The sequence below is a fragment of the Akebia trifoliata genome, chromosome 1 (assembly GCF_017979445.1).
Source record: "Akebia trifoliata isolate Shusen 1 chromosome 1, ASM1797944v1, whole genome shotgun sequence".
Taxonomy (NCBI): Eukaryota; Viridiplantae; Streptophyta; class Magnoliopsida; order Ranunculales; family Lardizabalaceae; genus Akebia; species Akebia trifoliata.
In genome coordinates, this window is record NC_141375.1 from 27,897,670 (window position 1) to 27,917,301 (window position 19,632).

Sequence of the window (19,632 nt, forward strand, 5' to 3'; positions counted from 1 at the left end):
TATGGACTTACTCTAGACCCATATCTTAAAATCAACCATTGTGCATCCTAAAGTCAAGATACCCATCTTCCCATTCAAGATTCTCACATGTGGCATGGTTGATAAGGAAAAAAAAAAAGAGTAAGATCTATTTTAAAAGAAACTAGAATTGGAAGAGAAATCTGACCCAATTTAGAAGGAGAAACAGCTTCTTAATTTAAAGAATATTGTTACTGTCTTTAGTATTATATTATCTTTCTATTCGAATATTGTGATACATTTTAGAATGGTAAATTAGCTCTCATGAGCCCAATGTAGTTGCTGATTTCAAAGGTCATCAACAAACATGTTGTTTTCTTTCTCTTGCTCTTTTATGGATGAGTAATGATTTTCTGACTCTCCCACGTGGCATACTCAAAATACTCTCTTGACGTGGCATGTGCTAGAATCATAGATCTTTTTCCTTAAGATACACAATTTCACATATTAAGGAGATGTGCCAATGTGTATCCCAAGGCATAAAATATACAATTCTAGAACATGTCTTATCAGAAGAGTATTTTGAGTATGTCATGTGGGGGAGTCAGATTATCACGACTCTTTTTAGATTTTTAGGTGTGCACTTTACATAGAAAATCCAGTCCGTGTGGGCACATATCAGAGTCCAACTTTGAAGGAATCCTCCTCATTACAAGACACGTGGCATTTTGCATTTATTTTACACTCCGACGTCTTCATCCATATTTAGAGTACCTCTTTAAAAATATCACGTGTAATCCAAAAGAGAGGTTTCCTTTGAAATTTTGATGTGGGATGGCTGCTTCAAAAAAATTTCCCAAATCTCAAGCCCCACCAGCCCCTGTTGTTTCTTTGTAGGGTCAAAATCTAGGTTGGCCCCATGAAAGTTGTGAGCTGTAACCTTTGAAACGTTGAAAATTAGGTTCTAATGAAACAGATTTTTATGAACTTAGAATTAATCAAGTATGCTTTCTAATAATAAAACTTAGAAAGGAAATGAGACGTAATGAAGGATAACCATTAATTAAGACAAGTTCGTTTGCTTTTTAGCAAATGAACGTGGGTCCGTGCTATTGCTTCACTAATTCCTTAGTAGTGAAGATACTCCTCTCTCAAGAGATAGTTTTTCAGTATTTTTGAAATATACCCTGCTAAATTGTTGATATTAAGTTTATCCTCTTGAAAAATGCAAGATTAGATTTACTCCCTTAATCGTAAGAGTCAAGGTTATGTTTTTTTTATGATTTAAAGGATGAAATTTTAATTTTTCGTCAAAATATTCTTCAAAGTTCAAATATTGAAACTACAAAAGCGTTAGACATTCATTGCTTCGGATGTATATAACCATTGCTCTTGCATTTTTAATCCTAAGTTTCGCTTCCTCGAAATATTCTTCAAAGTTACATGAATTTTTAAAATCTAATGTTATTAAATTCTTGATTAATGATTTTCATATTGGGAAGGAATTAGTGTTAAAGGTTCTCCTCACATCTCAGCTGTACATATCACATGTACCGATTAATAGTGTTTGATACAACCCTAAACCAATTATTGTTTTACACTAATGATTTTCTGACTCAAAAATTTGCACTCGGCCCGTACTCAAAATTTACATGTTCTAAAGAAAAAGATCTATGGTTGTGTACCCTTTCCACATCAAGCGAGTACAAACTGGGTGGAAAAAAAAATTAGTCAGAAGATCACGACTTATTGTTTCAAGTTATTGTTTAAGGATTAGAAGATAAATTATCAATTAATCGTCTTCTAGATGATTTTGGATGCAGATGATAATACCAAGACAGATGTTTCTTAATATTTATCTTAAAAGGGATGTGGGCCTCAGATCTTGATTAGGCTAATTAAATATACCCACAGCTGTAATTAAGAAGTATATCGATTAATAGATTTTCCTTTCTTGACTTTTTCGTTAGGACTGCACGTGTGTGTGCGCCACGTGGAGTTATGGTGTTGCTTCTGGCAGGGTCCTTGTGAAGCTTTTCTAATGCCCGTGAATTTAAATAGTGGGGAAAATATCTGTAAAGAAATAGCATTTATTTAGGACTTAGAAATTGCTTTACTAGACTTATAGTATAGTTTAAGAAACAGAGAAAGTTCTAAAAAGGAAGGAAGCTTGTTTGCTGCGCTTTATCGCAAAAGGAGAAAGGGATTGGTTGAAGCCTTAAATAATAGAGATGACCATTTACTATTGATACCAAACGTTTTAAACATCATTTAAGAATAGGGGAAGGGAGTAGATCTTCTTCCACCCAATAGGAAACTATCATCAAAATATCTTCAAATATTTTAATTCGTTTTGTTCCTTCTTTTTCTTTTTCCTTTTTTCATACATCATAGTTTAAAATCTTTTGCATTATTCTAAGATCGATATTCAGATTCATCTTGTAAAAAAATAAAATAGCAAAGATAACACAATTACAACGAAATACAAGAATTTATGTGATTTGAAAGTATGATTACGTTCATGTAACAAAACAAGAATAATCACTTTTTTTTTTCAAAAGTTTTATACTCCTAAAGATCTCTATTTATATAATTAAGAATTATTAAAATATATAAAACTTCTCAAAATAAAAAATTTTAAAAGATAGAAAATTTTTAAGAAAATATTATATGATTGTTCTTTTCCTACCCTTTAAAAAATTTGGGTCGGGAGGAGATGGCGTTACCCCCTCCATCCTCACTCACTAAGGGTGCGATTGATTCCGCTTCAAAACGCAGATTTTCCGGCGTTTGCGGTGAAAAGCCGAGTTTTGCAGCTGAATCAAGCAGATCCGAATATTTGCGTTAAAAATCTGAGTTACGGAATTGCATTTCTAAACGCAAATATGAAAAGCGCATTTTTACCGCTTTTTCAATCTCGTTTGCGGGAGACGCAAATTACCGAAAAACGTCTCATGTGAAAAGACGTTATTACCCTTGCTTGTTTTAACTCGTTTCTCTTCTTCTCTCGATCGACAGAACTGCACATAGTCTTCGTTCTCGACAGAACCACACACAGTCTCTCTCTCTCTCTCTTCTCGTCAGCACGTAGCTGTGCTTGTAGATCAGCAGCCCTATAGATCATCGTTCTTGAATCTCGACAGAACCACACATAACTCTGTCATCGTTCTCGACAAAACCGCAAGGCTTGAGCCTATCTCGACTTCATCTACAACCTCAAGGCGATCGTGCAGGTATCATCTCTTTCTCTCTCTCTCTCTCTCTCTTTGTCATAGAAACCTTCGATTTATAAAAACCCTCGATTTGTAGAAACCCTCGATGTGAATACCAGACATTCGTTTTATGTAAAAAATGCTATACCTTTTGATTTCTGATCGACGGCAGGGCAAACCTGACCTTCGTTGATTTCTGATTGATGGCAAGGCAACCCAGACTTTCATTGTAGAAACCCTCAATTTGTATATAAAAATGAATGATTGTTCATTTTTAAAATCAAGGGTTTTGGTTGATTGTATATTTATAAGTCGATTCAAAAGATTATTATGTTATAGATTATAAATTTTTTTATTTATTATAAATTGTATCGAATGTTTTCGGATATTCAATCATTTATATATATATATATATATATATATATATATATATATATATATATATATATATATATATATATATAAATTGAATATAATGTTATTGGGTATTCAATAATCAAATTTATAAGGGGAGTTCTCGATCTCCAACTCAACTCACCAAGATCTGAAACCCCAAATGAACAATAGATTCATATATTATCAAGTTTTAGTCCCCTCAATTTCAAGAGATAAATAGATTCATATATTTTTTAGGATTTTATAATGGATAAAAAAGTCATTTTTGATGCCCCAAAGAAAATGCTCCTCAAATATCCAAATAAATAATGCATGTATTATTTTTGGTAGTTTCATCTTCTCATGTAATTTACTTATGGTGTTACCTTGTACAGCATGCTAGGAATGAGAACTGTGAAACTATGAACTTTTATTATATTTTTCTTTTGATGGGTATAAGAATTTTTTTTATAAGACTTCTATTTATATTTGTTCCGCTAAAATATTGGAGCTGATAACGTTGTCTTATAGGGAAAGTAAGTAGGACAACTATTGTATAGAGGACGATGATTTACATGTTGTAGTCTTGTATCGTTTTTTTGGGGTGAAACGTGTGATAAGTGCAATTCTTGGGGATAGTAAAGGTGAACTTAGTTTATATGTCCTATGTTGAATTTAAAGAATTTACAGCCGAACCTCACGGGTTACTTTGTTTCATACTTTAGTGAAATTTACTCTTTAGGATAGATTTTTTTATTAGTTTAACTTGATTATAGATTCAGATATAAAAATAGTGGCCTTGCTAAAGACATCTAAGGGTATTTGAAAACCAAGGGTGCATCTCAAATATTCACTTAAACGTAGAGGTGTATGTCTGTCTAAATTACTTTCCTTTTTAAAGTAATTCCTTTAGGATTTTTTTATATTAAATAACCAAAACTCCCTTAGTTATATTAAATAACCAAAACTCTGATTGTTTTGCATTGAAAATATTTCCGCTTGTTTAGCATTGAAATAAATTTCTGCTTGTTTTCAAATAGATTTAAGTATCTTGTTCAATATTTTGTTATTGTCAAAATGAATATGAGATTCTAATATCATTGTTGTGTTTTGGTAATCCGATCCAACCTTAGTTACACAATGATTGAATTTTCTTCGATGGGTTATGGTGGGGCTAGAGTGGGATTTAATTGACACATTTCCATGCATTTTGGAATGTTATATTACTTTCAACATGGTCTTATTTCACCAAAATTGCGAATATTACTTCCATGCATTTTCTCTTTTTTTCTTATGACTGTTTTAATGTTCCATCACAATTACTTTTGTTGTAAATCCCATTACATTCACAGCACTGCAACATTGCACTTAGCCTCATGGTAAGTCATGCATTAGTTGTTGATAGTGTAAAGCGATTTTACCCACTCGTGATACATGCCAAATGATACATATGGGCTGTTTTGTTAGAAATTAAAATTAAATGACTATTTTATGACAATTATCAACTTAGTTTTGTTAAGATCAACTAATATCTATGATGTAATGTGGATGTGTTATGTACAATGTGAATTTTGGATTGCGTATTATGCAGGTATTTTATTTCTCAGGAAAATTCCATATGTCCATTTTTAAAAGGAGATGCTGCCGAAATTTCTATAGAATTATAAATTTTTCTATTATTTTTATAGACATTTTAAAATTAAAATAATAATTATTTTAATTATTATATAATTTTATTATATTTATATATATTTAGTGTAATTATATATTTATAAGGGTATTATGGTAATTTTTAATGCATTATGGGTGCATTATCAACCTCAAGGGTATTTTGGTCATTTTACCCTAATACAGCAAATTCTTGAAGCTGTATCAAGCAGTAATTACCAGATTCTAACAGCAGATTCTGACAGCACAACACTTTTAGAAAGTTCTATCAAGCAAGCTTTTCAGTATTTCAGATTCTGACAGCAGATTCTAATAGCAGATTCTGGCAGCAGAAGCTGACAGCAGATTCTGGCAGCTGAATCAATCAGGCCCTAAGTAACAATAGTGTTGCCTACTGCACTCTTGTAACTCTGTTTCAAGATCAACATTTTGTGTTGATCTCTAATAAAATCGAAATATCTCTATCATTGCATTCCATGCCTATATTAAACTTTAAATTATAGGTGTAGACCCAATACATATTTTAATGTTATGAGTTATGTTTTACGCCACACGTTTATAAAGATTGCTCAATGGATATAAATAATTGGTTTTGGTTGGTAGGAGTCCTGTTAATAGTGCCAGCCCAATGTCCAAATCAGGTGATATCTAAATCAGCTTGTTTGCTCATTATATCTACCTATAATGGTACTTCACTTGGATCACATCTTGTCACCTATTATAGTGATGTTGATAGGCATCAAATCTTAATGCGCGCCTAGGGTCTAGTTTTTGTAGCCTTATTATCATATTCCAGTTGTAAGGTTAAAGTGGAATGGAGGAAAGGTAAGCAAATGTTCTTCCATTCTTTCAGATCAACTCTATCACTCACAACCACCAATTACATACTTTTCCTTCTCTTTCATGCATAATTTAATAATAGAGAAACCCCTTGATGGATGTGGAGCTGATTTCTTCATCCATATCAATTCAAAATTAATAGAATAAAAATTAGTTTGATTGAATAATGAAAAAGAATTTGAAGGTATATATAGATAATCATCTTCCCTTCTCTTGTACTTAATAAACAATTTCACCTTTTCTTTGTAATATTATATTGAAATCATTAAAACAATCACGTATTTTATCGAAAATATTAAACCAGCCATTTTTTTTTTATTTACAGAAATGGAAATTTATTTATTTTAAAATTATATTTTTACAAAAACAGTTATCTAATATGTGGTATGGGATAAATTGACTAATTTAACTTCATGCCCTTGATTTGAATTTTATCTCTGTAATTTAAACATTTAAAGGTATTTTAAATAAAATTAAGATTTTACTATAAAATCATCAAAAAAAAAAAACGTGGACTTTCAGTAAAGTGGGTTTAACCTAACCTTGGGATGTTATTAAAATACCCAAATAAGAATCTTGGCCTTCGATTTCTCTTGTTAGATTATATGAACATAACTTTCTCAAAAATACCAAATTACTTCCTAGAATTAAAAGACCATAGTAAACCGGAATAAAACTATAAATCTGGAATTTCCTTATATTTTCACCGGATTCCATATCCTTGATTGAGACATGCTCGAACCTTGACCAACACCAAACAGACCCTAACATATTTTGTGAAGAAAAATAGGTTAGATTCAATGTTGTTGAATGAAGTGGGTAAATCAAGGTCTAATTGGTGGAAAAAAAAAATTGCTCATAGTGCTCACAGAATCCAAGTTTCACCAATTACATGAGCCCATGTGTATTGAATGACGTCCCCAATTTATAAAACTACCATCGTCATCTTGATGTGGCAAGCACTAGAATCTAAGAGCATTATGATGAGAAATTCTATGAACAATAATCACTCCCAATTGGTGCGGCTAGAAAAAAATTGCTTATAGTGGTTACAAAATCTGAGATCCATCAATCACATGAACCTATGTGTATTGAATGACATCCCTCATTTACGAAATTATCATTGTTAGGTTTGATGTGGCATGCACGAAAGAGTTTGTGAGCGTTAAAAAAAAAAAATTTAAGCAAAAAATCACTATAAAACAGCATTCAACATTGCGCTAACAGTGAGGAAAAGTATTTATGATTCTGTGCACACTTCCACATCAACATGATGTAGAAAGTCGGTTTAGCATTTTTCTATAAGTAATGGTGTAACATCCATGATCATTTCCGTTGTGATGGTGATGGTGATGGAGTGGTGTTTATCTGAGTTCGAAATTTACTTAGAATAGTTAAAACCGCCGTTATAAAACCATGATAAAAACTCGTATTAAAAAAAACGTGGACGGCAGGATTCGAACCTGCGCGGGCAGAGCCCACATGATTTCTAGTCATGCCCGATAACCACTCCGGCACGTCCACAACTATGTTAAGATTACGACACTTTAATTATTAATTAACTATTTTCCTTTGATATCTTTTAATAATTAATAATGATGTAGACGTACCGCTCACGGTCCGGTTGAAAGTTTGAGATAGCCCTTGTCTTATTAACAGGATCACATGCCCCTTGACCTTGGTTTTCTATGGGAGACTAACAATAAATGACACAAATGCTCATCTCCATCCTCAAACTAAAAACCCTTGATTCCCATAAACCTACCATCTTCAAAATCAAAGGCAAAAAAAAAAAAAAATCCATCTACTTAAACCTCCAAAACTTGTGAACAAGATAGGACTTCAACCAAAGGTTGAATTCACTCTTGAGGATGAAAACAAGGGCGTTTAGGTTATTTTCTATGAATCTCTTATAGAAGAACAAGGTTAAAGTGGGTTTATTGTTAGTTTGAAAACACGGTGAGTATCTCCTATATTTACCAAAACAAAGGGTGGTTTGTCTAAATCACCTCTCAATTATTTTAACTTAAAGAGCAAGGATAATTATTTACTTTAAGGCCGTGCTTGGTACATTACAAATGATTTGCAATGAATGATTTACTATTGCTTAGTAACTATTGGAAAATCTCTTGCAAATCTTTTTTGTGTGATTGGTTGATCTTTGCAATAAAAAATTTCATTGTTTGCAATTGATTTGCGGTATTTTTTGTATAGCAAATCATTTGTTGAAATTTCTTAAGAATTTAGGTGATCTTTGTAAATCATTTTCATTGTATAACCAAGCATTCGATTTCAGAAAATTATTTGCATTTGCAAATGATTTGCGGTATACCAAGCAGGACCATAAGTCACTAACAAGATGTCATGTAGAACGCAAACTTGCTTGAACCATTTAAAGCAATGTGTGATAATAATGAATTATTTCCATATGATTCTTAAACAAACATATTTGCACTTAAATATTTCTTTCTTGACATGCATGAATACATAGACAGCGGGTGACCTCTTCAAAGTTCTTTTAAGGTGTTATTTATGTATCTTTTATCCTAGTTGTTAAATGGGATCTTAACCTAATGGTTAATTAGCATAACTAACTGTTTTGAAAATCTATATAGACAGTAATGCACGGGATGATTTTACATTATTGGGCATTAATCTCTTCCTAGGGTTAAAAAGAAATAGACTAACGATAATCTGACTCAAAAATTTTCACTCAGTTCGTACTCGTTCGACGTGGCAAGTGCACAGAACCATAGATCTTTCTCCTTGTGTATCCCCAAAAAAAAGATATATGATTCTGTGCACTTGCCACATCGACCGAGTATAGTCTAAGTGAAGATTTTCATGTCATAATATCGTGACTCAAAGAAACAAGGAGAGTGGTGACAAGGATTTCAGGGCTTACTTATCTTTTTGGTTGGGCAGATCCAGAGTGGTGTCCTATTCCTATTGGCATAGGAATGGTATCTATGTGTCATGTTTAGGAGTTTAGGACACATTGGACTCCTGACCAAACCGGTTTTGAAATATGGCATGCAGGCCAACGTGTTTATTCTCCAATAAACATGTGCCACATAGATAGACACTGTGTTTTGTTACAGGAATGGGACACCATTCTAGATCCCCACTGTAGTTAAAATAGAACTCTGAAACTTAAATAAACTATAAAACGTAATGGGGAAAATTTTGTATAAATAAAGGATTGTGATATTACCTAAACCATAAAAGAATATGAATCACAAGATCCCTCACTTATAGTGTGGTTTTGTTACAACAAAATCACTTATTAGGTTTATTCATTTTTTTTTTTTTTATGGGGATTCCAGACGGTAGGCCCGACTAGTAGAGGTGAAGCAATTGGTCTCTTAGAGCACCATATGTCATTCAAATCCCCCAGGTCCATTTAATACCGTACAAATCACATATACCAAATAAGTAGGAATAAATCTTTATGGGTGGCCAATGAGGGGACTTAAACTCAAGATCTCTTCTTTTTTAAAGGGATGCCTTGGCCACTATGCTCAACACTCATTGATTAAAAGACTGATATTATTGTTCCATAAAAGAATATAAATATTAAATCCCATAAATGATTTTGTTTTAAATCACACTATAAGTGAATGGATGCTACAGTCACAAAATCCCTCACTCTTATGGTGTGATTTTGTTACGACAAAATCACTTATGGGATTTATTCATATTTTTATGGTGCAGCAATATCATGACCACTAAATAAATTACTCCTACAAACTGATCTTTGATGGGAACCTAAAATCAAATAATGTGTTAAACAGCAATCACAAGAAATTAGGTTGGGGAGGAGGAGAGGCAGTAGTGCCACCATATATGAAACTTGGTTTTGCAAGTCTGTAGGCAATAAGGAGGTATGAGGAATTTCAGTTCAGTTAAGAAGGTCCCCAACCAGTGAAGGAGAATTAAAGGAGACCAAATATGCCAGAATAGGGTCGCAATGAAGAATGATATCTATAATGGTTTAAAAAATGGATTAAGGATTCCTATTTGCACCTATCTCTTATAAGTTCATAGGAATTCGATGTCCTTGACATAGTTGTAATGAAGAATTTAAGATGGTGTTCAAAACTCATGAAAAACGAATAAAATTTAACATAATTAAGGACTGTGATTTGTATAAGAGAGCGAATGAAAATGAAACAAATGAGCTTTCAATTGCAATTGATTTATATCAGGCTCGGTTTTGAGTTCATATGTTTTTCTTTTTGCCGAATAAGCAACCATTGTATTATCAAAATGTGAGTACCACACTGGAGAGGGAAAAGACACACGATCACAAAGAACAGCCCATCGAGCTAATGAGGAAAAATCAGCCTATTGCACTTTAGACCTAATTTTTAAGACATTTGAGTTTTCAAGTTTCAAAACTATGAATAAAAACAAGACTAAGTATGTGAAGTGTAAATTTAGTACTCTTAAATTATTAACTCTCACTCATGAAATGAAAAATCTTTTAAGAGTTGATGGTATGAAAAATGACCATTTTCATTATATTGGGTTTATTATCATACATAAGGATTAAGGATAGAGAGCTTGATGAAGATGTCGTTGAGGAAATCACAGCTAGATGATTTTAGGTGAATGTTGCCTTCTAGAGTATTACCATGAGACCTATATGTGTATCATCAGCGTAAAATGAAAATTTTATACAATAGCAGTAAGACCAACTATATATTTTCTGTGTGGCTTAACATTGGGTGGTATTCATTAGAAAAATGAACCATTTTTTCTTTCTCTCTTCTTTGTTACATTGTATTTTTACTAGGTCAAACAATTTAATGAAAACCCCAAATTATAATTATTATAACAAAAATGAATAAGATTTCCACTGCACGAACTACCAAAACTACAACTATAAATAAGATTTGCACATAACAAGGGCAAATTTACCAGCCCACATTATGGTGATTGTCCCATATTGAGCCCTAGATATGGGCAAAACAGCCTTGGCCATGCATGGAGCTTCTATTTCTTTTTCCCACCATCATTGTTCATAAGCTAGTACCCAGCCCGACGTTCCAGAGCCGGAAAAGGAACAATTGTCAAGTGTTGACAGCCCAATGGGTTTGATCTACCATACTTTGGCTCCCAGTCAATTCTGATTGCAGAGAAATTGATGGAAGTAAATACATACAATTAACCCAGATACAAAAGGGTAGAGGACCTACTGTCCCTACCACCTTCACAGGAAAGGCTACAATTTGGTTGATGGGACCAATGGTTCTGAATGGCTGACATCCACTACACTCCATGAGTGATCGCTACTGTTTGAAGCTCTTTGCATGTTGCAAGGATCAGGAGATTTCGTTGGTATCAAGGGAGGTTGGCATAGCTCAGTGAATGCTTTGCTCCCTTCACCATAACTCCCTATGCATATTGTTTCACCTCTGCCTCGCCATATGCCATCTTGAACATTGTTGATCTCCAGTGTTCTGGATTCCTGCTCCAAGTTGAAAAGGATAGCAAGATTATTTTATCGAGCTTCTCTAGCTTTACAATTACAATTTTCAAAAAGAAATGTACCTGGCAAAGTGTGCAGCAAGGGCATATTAGATGGTTGACACAATCATCCAAAGATATGTCTCTACCCTGCAGAAGTAAATATTCGTCAATTGTTATGTTAACATATGTGTACAATTAAAACCCATAATGAATTACAACTTCACACATGTGAGCTAAAAACCTCATCACACAGAATTTAAGTAAAATTTGGAGGCCCAGTCATCTTTACTATTATAATGAGAGAAGGGGCTGTAAAAGTGGTCCAACAATAAAATTTGGATTTTAAAAATGCCGCACACCTCAACATTTAAACTTAATATAATGAGGGTCATTTTAGGTCAAAAACCAAGAAAATTGCAATTGCACTGGTAAATTTTCAAAATTATAAAAATATCCTTTTTTACTATGTAATCTTCAAAACCACCCTTTAATTAATGTTTTAAATTACAGATAAGCCCTCTTGATACATGTGAGTTTGCACATGCCACCTTCTAGTATGATAAATGAGAGTTAGGTATCAGCAAGGAATGGCCTAGCATTTGCTAGGTTTGAATGATGAACATAACAAATATGGAGTAGCTGGAAAAGGAACCGGCGATGTAAGGTGGTGCAAATCAAACATTGTAATGGAGGATTTTTGGACTCTTAGAAGACTCATAACTGAGGATTATATGCATGGGGAGGATGAGAGATGGCAGCACCATAATGAAAGGGGTTGAGGGAATGGAGTAGAAATTTGTATAGATGAAATTCATCATGTCAGAACTGCAGACAGGGCAGCAGGCAGTAGAGAAGGCTATGTTATTGGAAGTTGAAGCTAAATGAAGGGTAATAAGGCAGTATAACAAGACAAGTGTGTCCGTAAATATTGGTTGACTAAAGAATTAACTTTGAAGATCTTTCTGCTTGCTGTAATGCAATTCCAGGTAAATAGGTATTTTGAGCATCTTCAGTGACCGCTATAGCGAAGTTTGACTATCAGTCTCATTACTAGTAGCAGAAACGACTTTAGATGAAAAATGAGGACCAAATCTTCCAAGAAGGATGTAGGACCCCCAGGGAGCTGAAGATGTTTGCAGTTTGAACATGCAATACATATGATTCCACAAGATGCAAAAAATTTAAGCTCCACTCACCATATGTAAAGCCAAGCAAACGAGGAATTTCATAAGGTGAATGCTCCTAAAGAGGTAGAAGTTCATTGTGTCCCAAGGAATCAACAAAAAGATTGAATCCAACAGCATTGGTGTGCCTTTGCAGTCCTAGGCATGGTGCTTCGGGGAGGAAGCACTTTAGTGTTGGTACAGACAAAGGAGTGCATGAAGTGAATGAAGATTCATGGAGAAGTGGCCTACTTTCCAGAAAGAAGTTGGACAATTGTTGATGGTTAGAGAAGGCAGGCAGGATATGAATTCTTCGCCATAAAGAAGAAAAGGAACCAGCTACAACTAAAAGTTAAATGCTTTAGGGAACTGATGATATTGTTGGAGTTCTCACTCTTCCAAACATGGGGAAGACTTCCACATTACTAGCGACATGAAGATTAGTTATCGAGCTGGGGACACAAGCCAATACCATAGTACACCTTGGACTGCCAGCCTAGAAATTACTCATAACTGAATACACCCCATAGCCCATAGTTAGAAAAAGAAAAAAAAAAAAATACGAAGGAAAACCATGTACAGAGATCAGCTAACACATAAATGCAAAGAGTCCTATTTAACTATAGGCAAAGTCATACCCTGATGTTAAACTGCTTTCTGATCCGTCTACGGAAATAACCAAAGTATATTCCAGATGAAATTGTGAAAGCAACTGCCAAATACAGAAAGCAATGTCGGAGGGTAACAGCAAAAGCAATGTAATTGACAAGAATGGTGACAGCAAGAATGAAATAAACAGTCCCCTGCAAAAGCAAACCAAGTCTCCAGGATTATTAGAAGTCATCTTAGGATTCACCCAAAGTGCCATTTTAAAGGAATTTTTTTTTTTTATATTATGAGAATTGCCACTAGTTGAGCAGCAAATTGAAAATCAAAATACACATGGATAAGTGTTTGCACATACTCGAATTGTTCAACTCTTGTAGAGATCGATCAATACCAATATTTCTGACAACATATCTTAGATAGATCTTTGTTTGTCCAATTGGTGGCCATGCTAATTAATATATTTGTCTCTACCTATTAAAAGTAATCTATTTGACCCTATGCGTTATTGCTGACAGGATCACAGAAAAGAAAATGAGCAGATCTCAAAAGACATAATTGGTTGCCAAACACCTAGAATTTCCTAGGGACTATTACTATGAGACCTGCGATGGTCCCCAATGATCTTATGTATCCTTTGCTATATCCCACACTATTTTAAGCTAAACCAACATAACCTTCTATTTTCCCCTTGGACACACTATTATAAATGATTGTGTGAGTATGTTGTACATTTGACATAATTATGCAAGCCTACCACAAATGAAAACATATTTGGACTCAGAAACAGTACTAAAAAAAAATTGGTTGAATCATAAAACGGTCGAGCATGTTGACGTTTATTCATTTTGAAATGGGAATTGTTAAGCTTGGGTATGACTCAAGTTGACTAGGGAAGACCAGGAGCATGATACAGAACTTAACCAATCAGTACATTAAGGCATTAGGCGTCAACAAAGACTTTAAACCTTTATGTTAATAAAAAGGAAGCATATCCAATTTTGAGGATAATGAAATCTAGAATGTATTTTAGGATTGGGTTATTGAATTACCGATAATAATAAAAAAAAAAGGATTGGGTTATTGAATTACAGTGCCGTTTCAAAGCATGGTGGTTTTAACTCTCGTCTCTAGCTGATACAACTCGAGTCATCTGAGTCTCGGAGGCAACCAAACAAGAAAGTCAAAGTGAATTAGTCTTCACATTGACTCGTGCAAGATCCTAGATGACTCCGCCAATATTTTGAAAATCTTGGCTGAGTAGACCAGTTCTGATTCTTTTTGTATGTAATAATCAAATTTTAATAATTTAAATATTTAAGAACTAAATGATTTCTTCACACACATATTAAAGAGGTTGCCTCATTCAAAACAGGATGAGTCAACTCGGTTGCCGTGGGTGCCAAGACGAGTAATTAGTATTCAAAAGCATGTTTCAAAGAGAGAACAATTTACCTGAATAAAACAAGAACCAAAGCCAGCTCTCCTCATGTTTTTGCCAAATCTGTAGCACGGACAACTGCATGAACAAAGAGTACCATCAATCGTTATCATTCTATAGTCTATACTCTCTTGCCAAATCCTCTCACAAAGAACACATTTCTGTCAGCATAAGCAATGAAGAAAACAACCAAAATCAACAAATCGAATTTTTAAAAAGACCACCGTTAAATAAAAAGAGGCTAGCCAGTTGAAAGCAAGAAACCCCTTTTGTTATCCACAAAAATTGGTCCAAGAAATTGAAGAATCGTCTTAATTCCTACTCGCATAAAAACCCCATTCAACCCATTTCAGAAATTCCTGAAAAAGCCACTCAATAAATTCCAAGACAACTAAGAAAAAAACAAAAAAAAGTCGTCTTTAAATTCTAAAACCACAAAGTCCCTCCTTTTTCAAATTAAAACCCGCAAATCTACCAAAAATCTCGGCTTTTTTCTTCCCAAAAGACCGAAAACCTTGAACACCTCTTCTAAGATAAAAATACGTTTCTTTCAAGAAATCTTCCTCGAAAATCAATCTTCAAAGAAAAAGAAAAACTTACAAAGCAGTTTCGAGGGCAATTCGACGATCTTCGAAGCAATCAAGAACTTCTCCTTCCCACATCCTCTGCACTCCTCCACCAAATTCCCCTCCATCTTCCAACTTCGCCCATGTCTCCCTCGAAGAGAATCCACTTTGCGTTTGCAAAGCCACCGAAGCGCAGAGCATATCGAAATCCAATACTGCTGTTCCTTCTAAGAACCTCTCCTCATCTTTTTCTTCTTCTCCAACGGCATTAACAACCACCATCTCTTGCTTCTCCAAATCCGCCATTAACGAAACCTTCACCTCTCAAGAAAAAAACTAGGTTTAGGGTTTCTGTGCTCTTCCTTCTTTTTCTCTACTTTCTCTTTTCTTCAACAAACATTCCGTGGCGAAGCAACGCCTCCATCCATCAATTATGAACGCAAATTTGTTTTTTCGGGGTTCGTTAGAAAAAGATATTTTGTAATGGTTTTCGAATCGGAATCGATGACGTGTCGTCTTATTTGCACTTCGTATAGTTTTTCTTGTACATGGAGTTCGCATCGAACTCGTTTTCCTCTCAAAGTAGCAGTAGGACCCACCTGGAGGCCGCCCATCAGACAATCCAGGTGTACCACGTGGATCAGTACTTATCACATTGGAGAATTGACAGCTGTCATGTCGGATAATTAGATTTCGTTTGTTTTTTTGTTTTTTTTTAACAAAAACAACTACTCACAGTCAACTAAAAGTCTGATTAGTTTACATCTTAAGACTTTGAGCATGTTGTTAGCCGTATTTACAAAAAAACCTCATTTTGTTTGGCTGTTTTCAGTTAGGATTGGGTTGGCATCAGGGCTGCAACTCGGGCGGATTGGGGCTGAGTTGAGGATCAATCCGAGTCCAACTCAAACTTGACAAACACCAACCCACACCAACCCGTGCCGTTGACCAACCCGACCGTGGGTATAAAATGCTCAACTCGAACCATACTCAAGTCGGGTTGCTCAGATTGGTTGGGTTAATACATTCTTCATTTATACTAAGTAATTTAGTATTGATAAGAGTTTATTTAAAGATAAATGGTATGTAAAAGAACTTAAAATTTATACTTATTTTTCTTTAAAATGTGTCTCAAAAGTTTATAAATATAATTATAAGTTAATTTAAAGAAAGAAGAAAAATAAAAAGATTAACTAAAATAAGCATTTTATTAATAATCACAATTTTCAAGAAAAAAATAATAATAATTGTAGTATAATCATTATATGATAATATAGAATTACACTTAAAATAATGCATTAATAACAAATATGATTATTTTTCTAATAAAAATAATCATAAGTTAATTTGGATATATGACTTATGAGTGTAAAAAAAACTAAGATAAGGAATATTTTTAAATTATAATCATATTAAGTACGGGGCTTAGAAAAATCAAGTTGGCCAATACCCAAATGAGGTTAAAAATATTTGGGATTTATTTTTATTTTTGAAATTTTAAGGTATGGATGTAATGAAATTAATTTTATTAAAATAAAAATATAAAATATAAAAGCACTAAAAAGCAATGTACATTCAATGTGAGCTTATTTCTTGTTGATGTCGAAAGTAGAAATTTAATCTGAATTGCTTCTCTAGAACTTGACAATCAAACCTAAGCAATCTTTTGTTATAAAAAATTGTTTCTCTTTAATTTAGGGCTACACTCCCAAACACTACCTTGGCTTTCAAGTTGAAATTTATTACTTCCAATAAGGGGCGTCAATGGATACCCATTTAATTGAATCAAAAATTCTATTTGTGGCTCCATCTTTATTAGAACTGATTAGAGTCGGGTCTAAAATGGAATCCAACCGATAGGAATTAGAGTCGTTAGGTTCTATCTAATAGGTATCTGCGAGTACCCGGATACTAGAGTTGATTTAAGCAATTATTTATTTCAAAATTAATACATGTTATATAAAATTGTTCAATTTTTCATATAAATTATTGATTGGAATTTAAAATGAACTATCTCTTATATTACTCTTAACTAAGATAAATTTTTATTTTTGTAAAAAATATAATTAACTCGTATCTTTAGTATAACAAATAATAATTAAATTAATAATTATAGGGATAATATATCAAATTTTTGAACTTTTTATTATAGTGATTTAAAATATTTTTTCTCATTCGATTATTGAGAACCAAAGCTAATGGGTTTGTTATTTCTGATTCTAATTTCACTTATTTTGAATTCAAACCCGAAACCAACCAAAATCAACATAATGGAACTTAGGAGCCGATTCATTGACACTTGTACTTCAATGGCATTTTAGAAAATAGAGCAAAGGATAGAGCCGTCTCTACAAAAAGATTTGTTATTATTATTTTTATTACGTTCTGTTAGATCCACATGTTCAAAATATATAATTTCGGGGAAATGTTCAGCACCCTAAGTTTTACCACACACTTTAACAAACGTTTTTTGTCCTACATGGGTTAGAAGTTTTGGAATAAGCTGATTTTTGGTGAGAATGATCTCTATGATTAGAAGATCATCCTCCCCAAAAATCAGCCCATTCCGAATGTTTAGCCCCATGTTTACACGTTGAAAAATCGTGGACCGTCCATTTTTTGTAAATCAATTTTGATGGGGTTAGAAGTTTTGGAATGAGCTGATTTTTGGTGAGGATGATCTCCTCACCATAGAGATCATCCTCACCAAAAATCAGCTCATTCCGAAACTTCTAACCCATGTAAGACAAAACGCGTTTATTAAAGTGTGTGGTAAAACTAAGGGTGGCGAACGGGACCCATAATTTCGATGATGGAACCGTTGCACCTATGGCAACAAGTTTTTATATACTAAATATATATGCACGTGGAATCCAATTCAGCCAACCTTGAAAAGGGGTAAAACTTTGAAGACACCAGCCCGCTTCAAACTTTTGAAGAACCCTCCTTACATCATGACACGTGGCATCTTTAATATATCCCAAATATTTATAAAAGTAAGGTTTTGGAATGAATCCAAAAAGTTATATGTCCTCATCCTTGTTAGCAATTTGAAATATGACAAAATTTTGATTCGTGAAAATTTTGAGTTCTATTTAATTTTGAATTACAAAAATTCGATCTAAATTCGATAATATGATAATGATGTTTTTTTTTTTTTCTAACCGAGTGTCCGAACCAACTTGTGCGCACCATAACTAATATCGGGGTGGTGATCAAGAGGGCATAGAAGTTATTGTTCCATTGGTTTATAAGGATTTATAATAATAATAAAAAAAGATCAAAGTCAAAGGATAAATCATTAATTTAAAAAATTAAGATGTAATCTCAAATAAATATAGAATGCCATGTAATTAGTTTTTTTTAAGATAGAAAAATATGTTTATCATGTAAAAAAGTGGTTCCTCTAAAATTTTGAAGCATGACCTCTTCAAAGTTGATTTGTGCTACATTTCACAATTTACAAATTTGCACTTTGCAATATACAACAAGTTACAGTAACCATTTGTTTTTTTCGAGTATTTTTTTTTATTCGTAAAAGTCGTTAAATTTGTAAATATATATATATATATATATATATATATATATATGTTTTATTTTTTTAAAATAAAAAAGCTTGAATTACTCGGAATAATTCAATAGTTCGGAGAATAAAATTTTCATTAAAAAAAAAAAAACTTCGAAAAAATTTCATGAATTAAACGGGAGAATGCTAACAAGGGTCATGATGCAAAGAGGTTTCTTCAAAGCTGGACTCATTAAAAAGATAGGTATTGTGGATCAGCTAATGGCCTACCGGCTACCGCCCAGTTTGACTCACTATAGCAATGTGCTTTAGTTGGACAGCAACGTGCTTTAGTTGGATACAAGTCATCAGAAATAAATTAAAGAAAGCCATCATCTTATCTTTTTTGTTGTTGGGATGGAGATGAGGATTGGGAAAAAACTTTAAAGAGGTTGACTAGCCAGCTCAGTTTAACGTTTCCCAGTACATATTTGAGATACCTCTATGTTTTCAAATTGTTGGTATGCCCCTTGACCTCGGTCTTATATTATCAACTAATGAAACATTATTAGGAAATCTTTTATTTTTCTTTTAAAAATCAATTATCAAATTCTTGAAGAAGATGATGAATGTATGAGCATAAATCGGGATTCAAGGATGACCATTGGATTTGTCTTGTATCCTATATGTATATAAATAGAGGTTCGAAGTTTTGGAATGAGTTGATTTGTGTGTGTGTGTGTGTGTGTGAGAGAGAGAGGATGATTTCTATGGTGAAGAGACCATCCTCACAAAAAATCATCTCATCCTGAAACTCATGATT

The 19,632-nt window shown here is 33.4% G+C and overlaps 1 protein-coding gene and 1 non-coding gene across 2 annotated transcripts; both read right to left on the reverse strand.

Annotated features, from left to right (window-relative positions):
• Nucleotides 1–7,495: 7,495 nt before the first annotated feature.
• On the reverse strand, nt 7,496–7,577 carry TRNAS-AGA (transfer RNA serine (anticodon AGA)). Its single transcript has one exon. It is a non-coding gene; the product is annotated as a tRNA-Ser (tRNA).
• A 3,223-nt stretch (nt 7,578–10,800) lies between these two features.
• LOC147411418 (PLAC8 family protein) lies at nt 10,801–15,759 on the reverse strand. Its single transcript, XM_086448378.1, has 5 exons — nt 15,339–15,759; nt 14,753–14,816; nt 13,330–13,494; nt 11,610–11,675; nt 10,801–11,526 (listed from the first exon to the last, which is right to left on the reverse strand). The coding sequence occupies exons 1-5, from the start codon at nt 15,608–15,610 to the stop codon at nt 11,281–11,283; spliced, it is 813 nt and encodes a 270-aa protein (XP_086304504.1). The 5' UTR covers nt 15,611–15,759; the 3' UTR covers nt 10,801–11,280.
• Between the last annotated feature and the right edge of the window lie 3,873 nt (nt 15,760–19,632).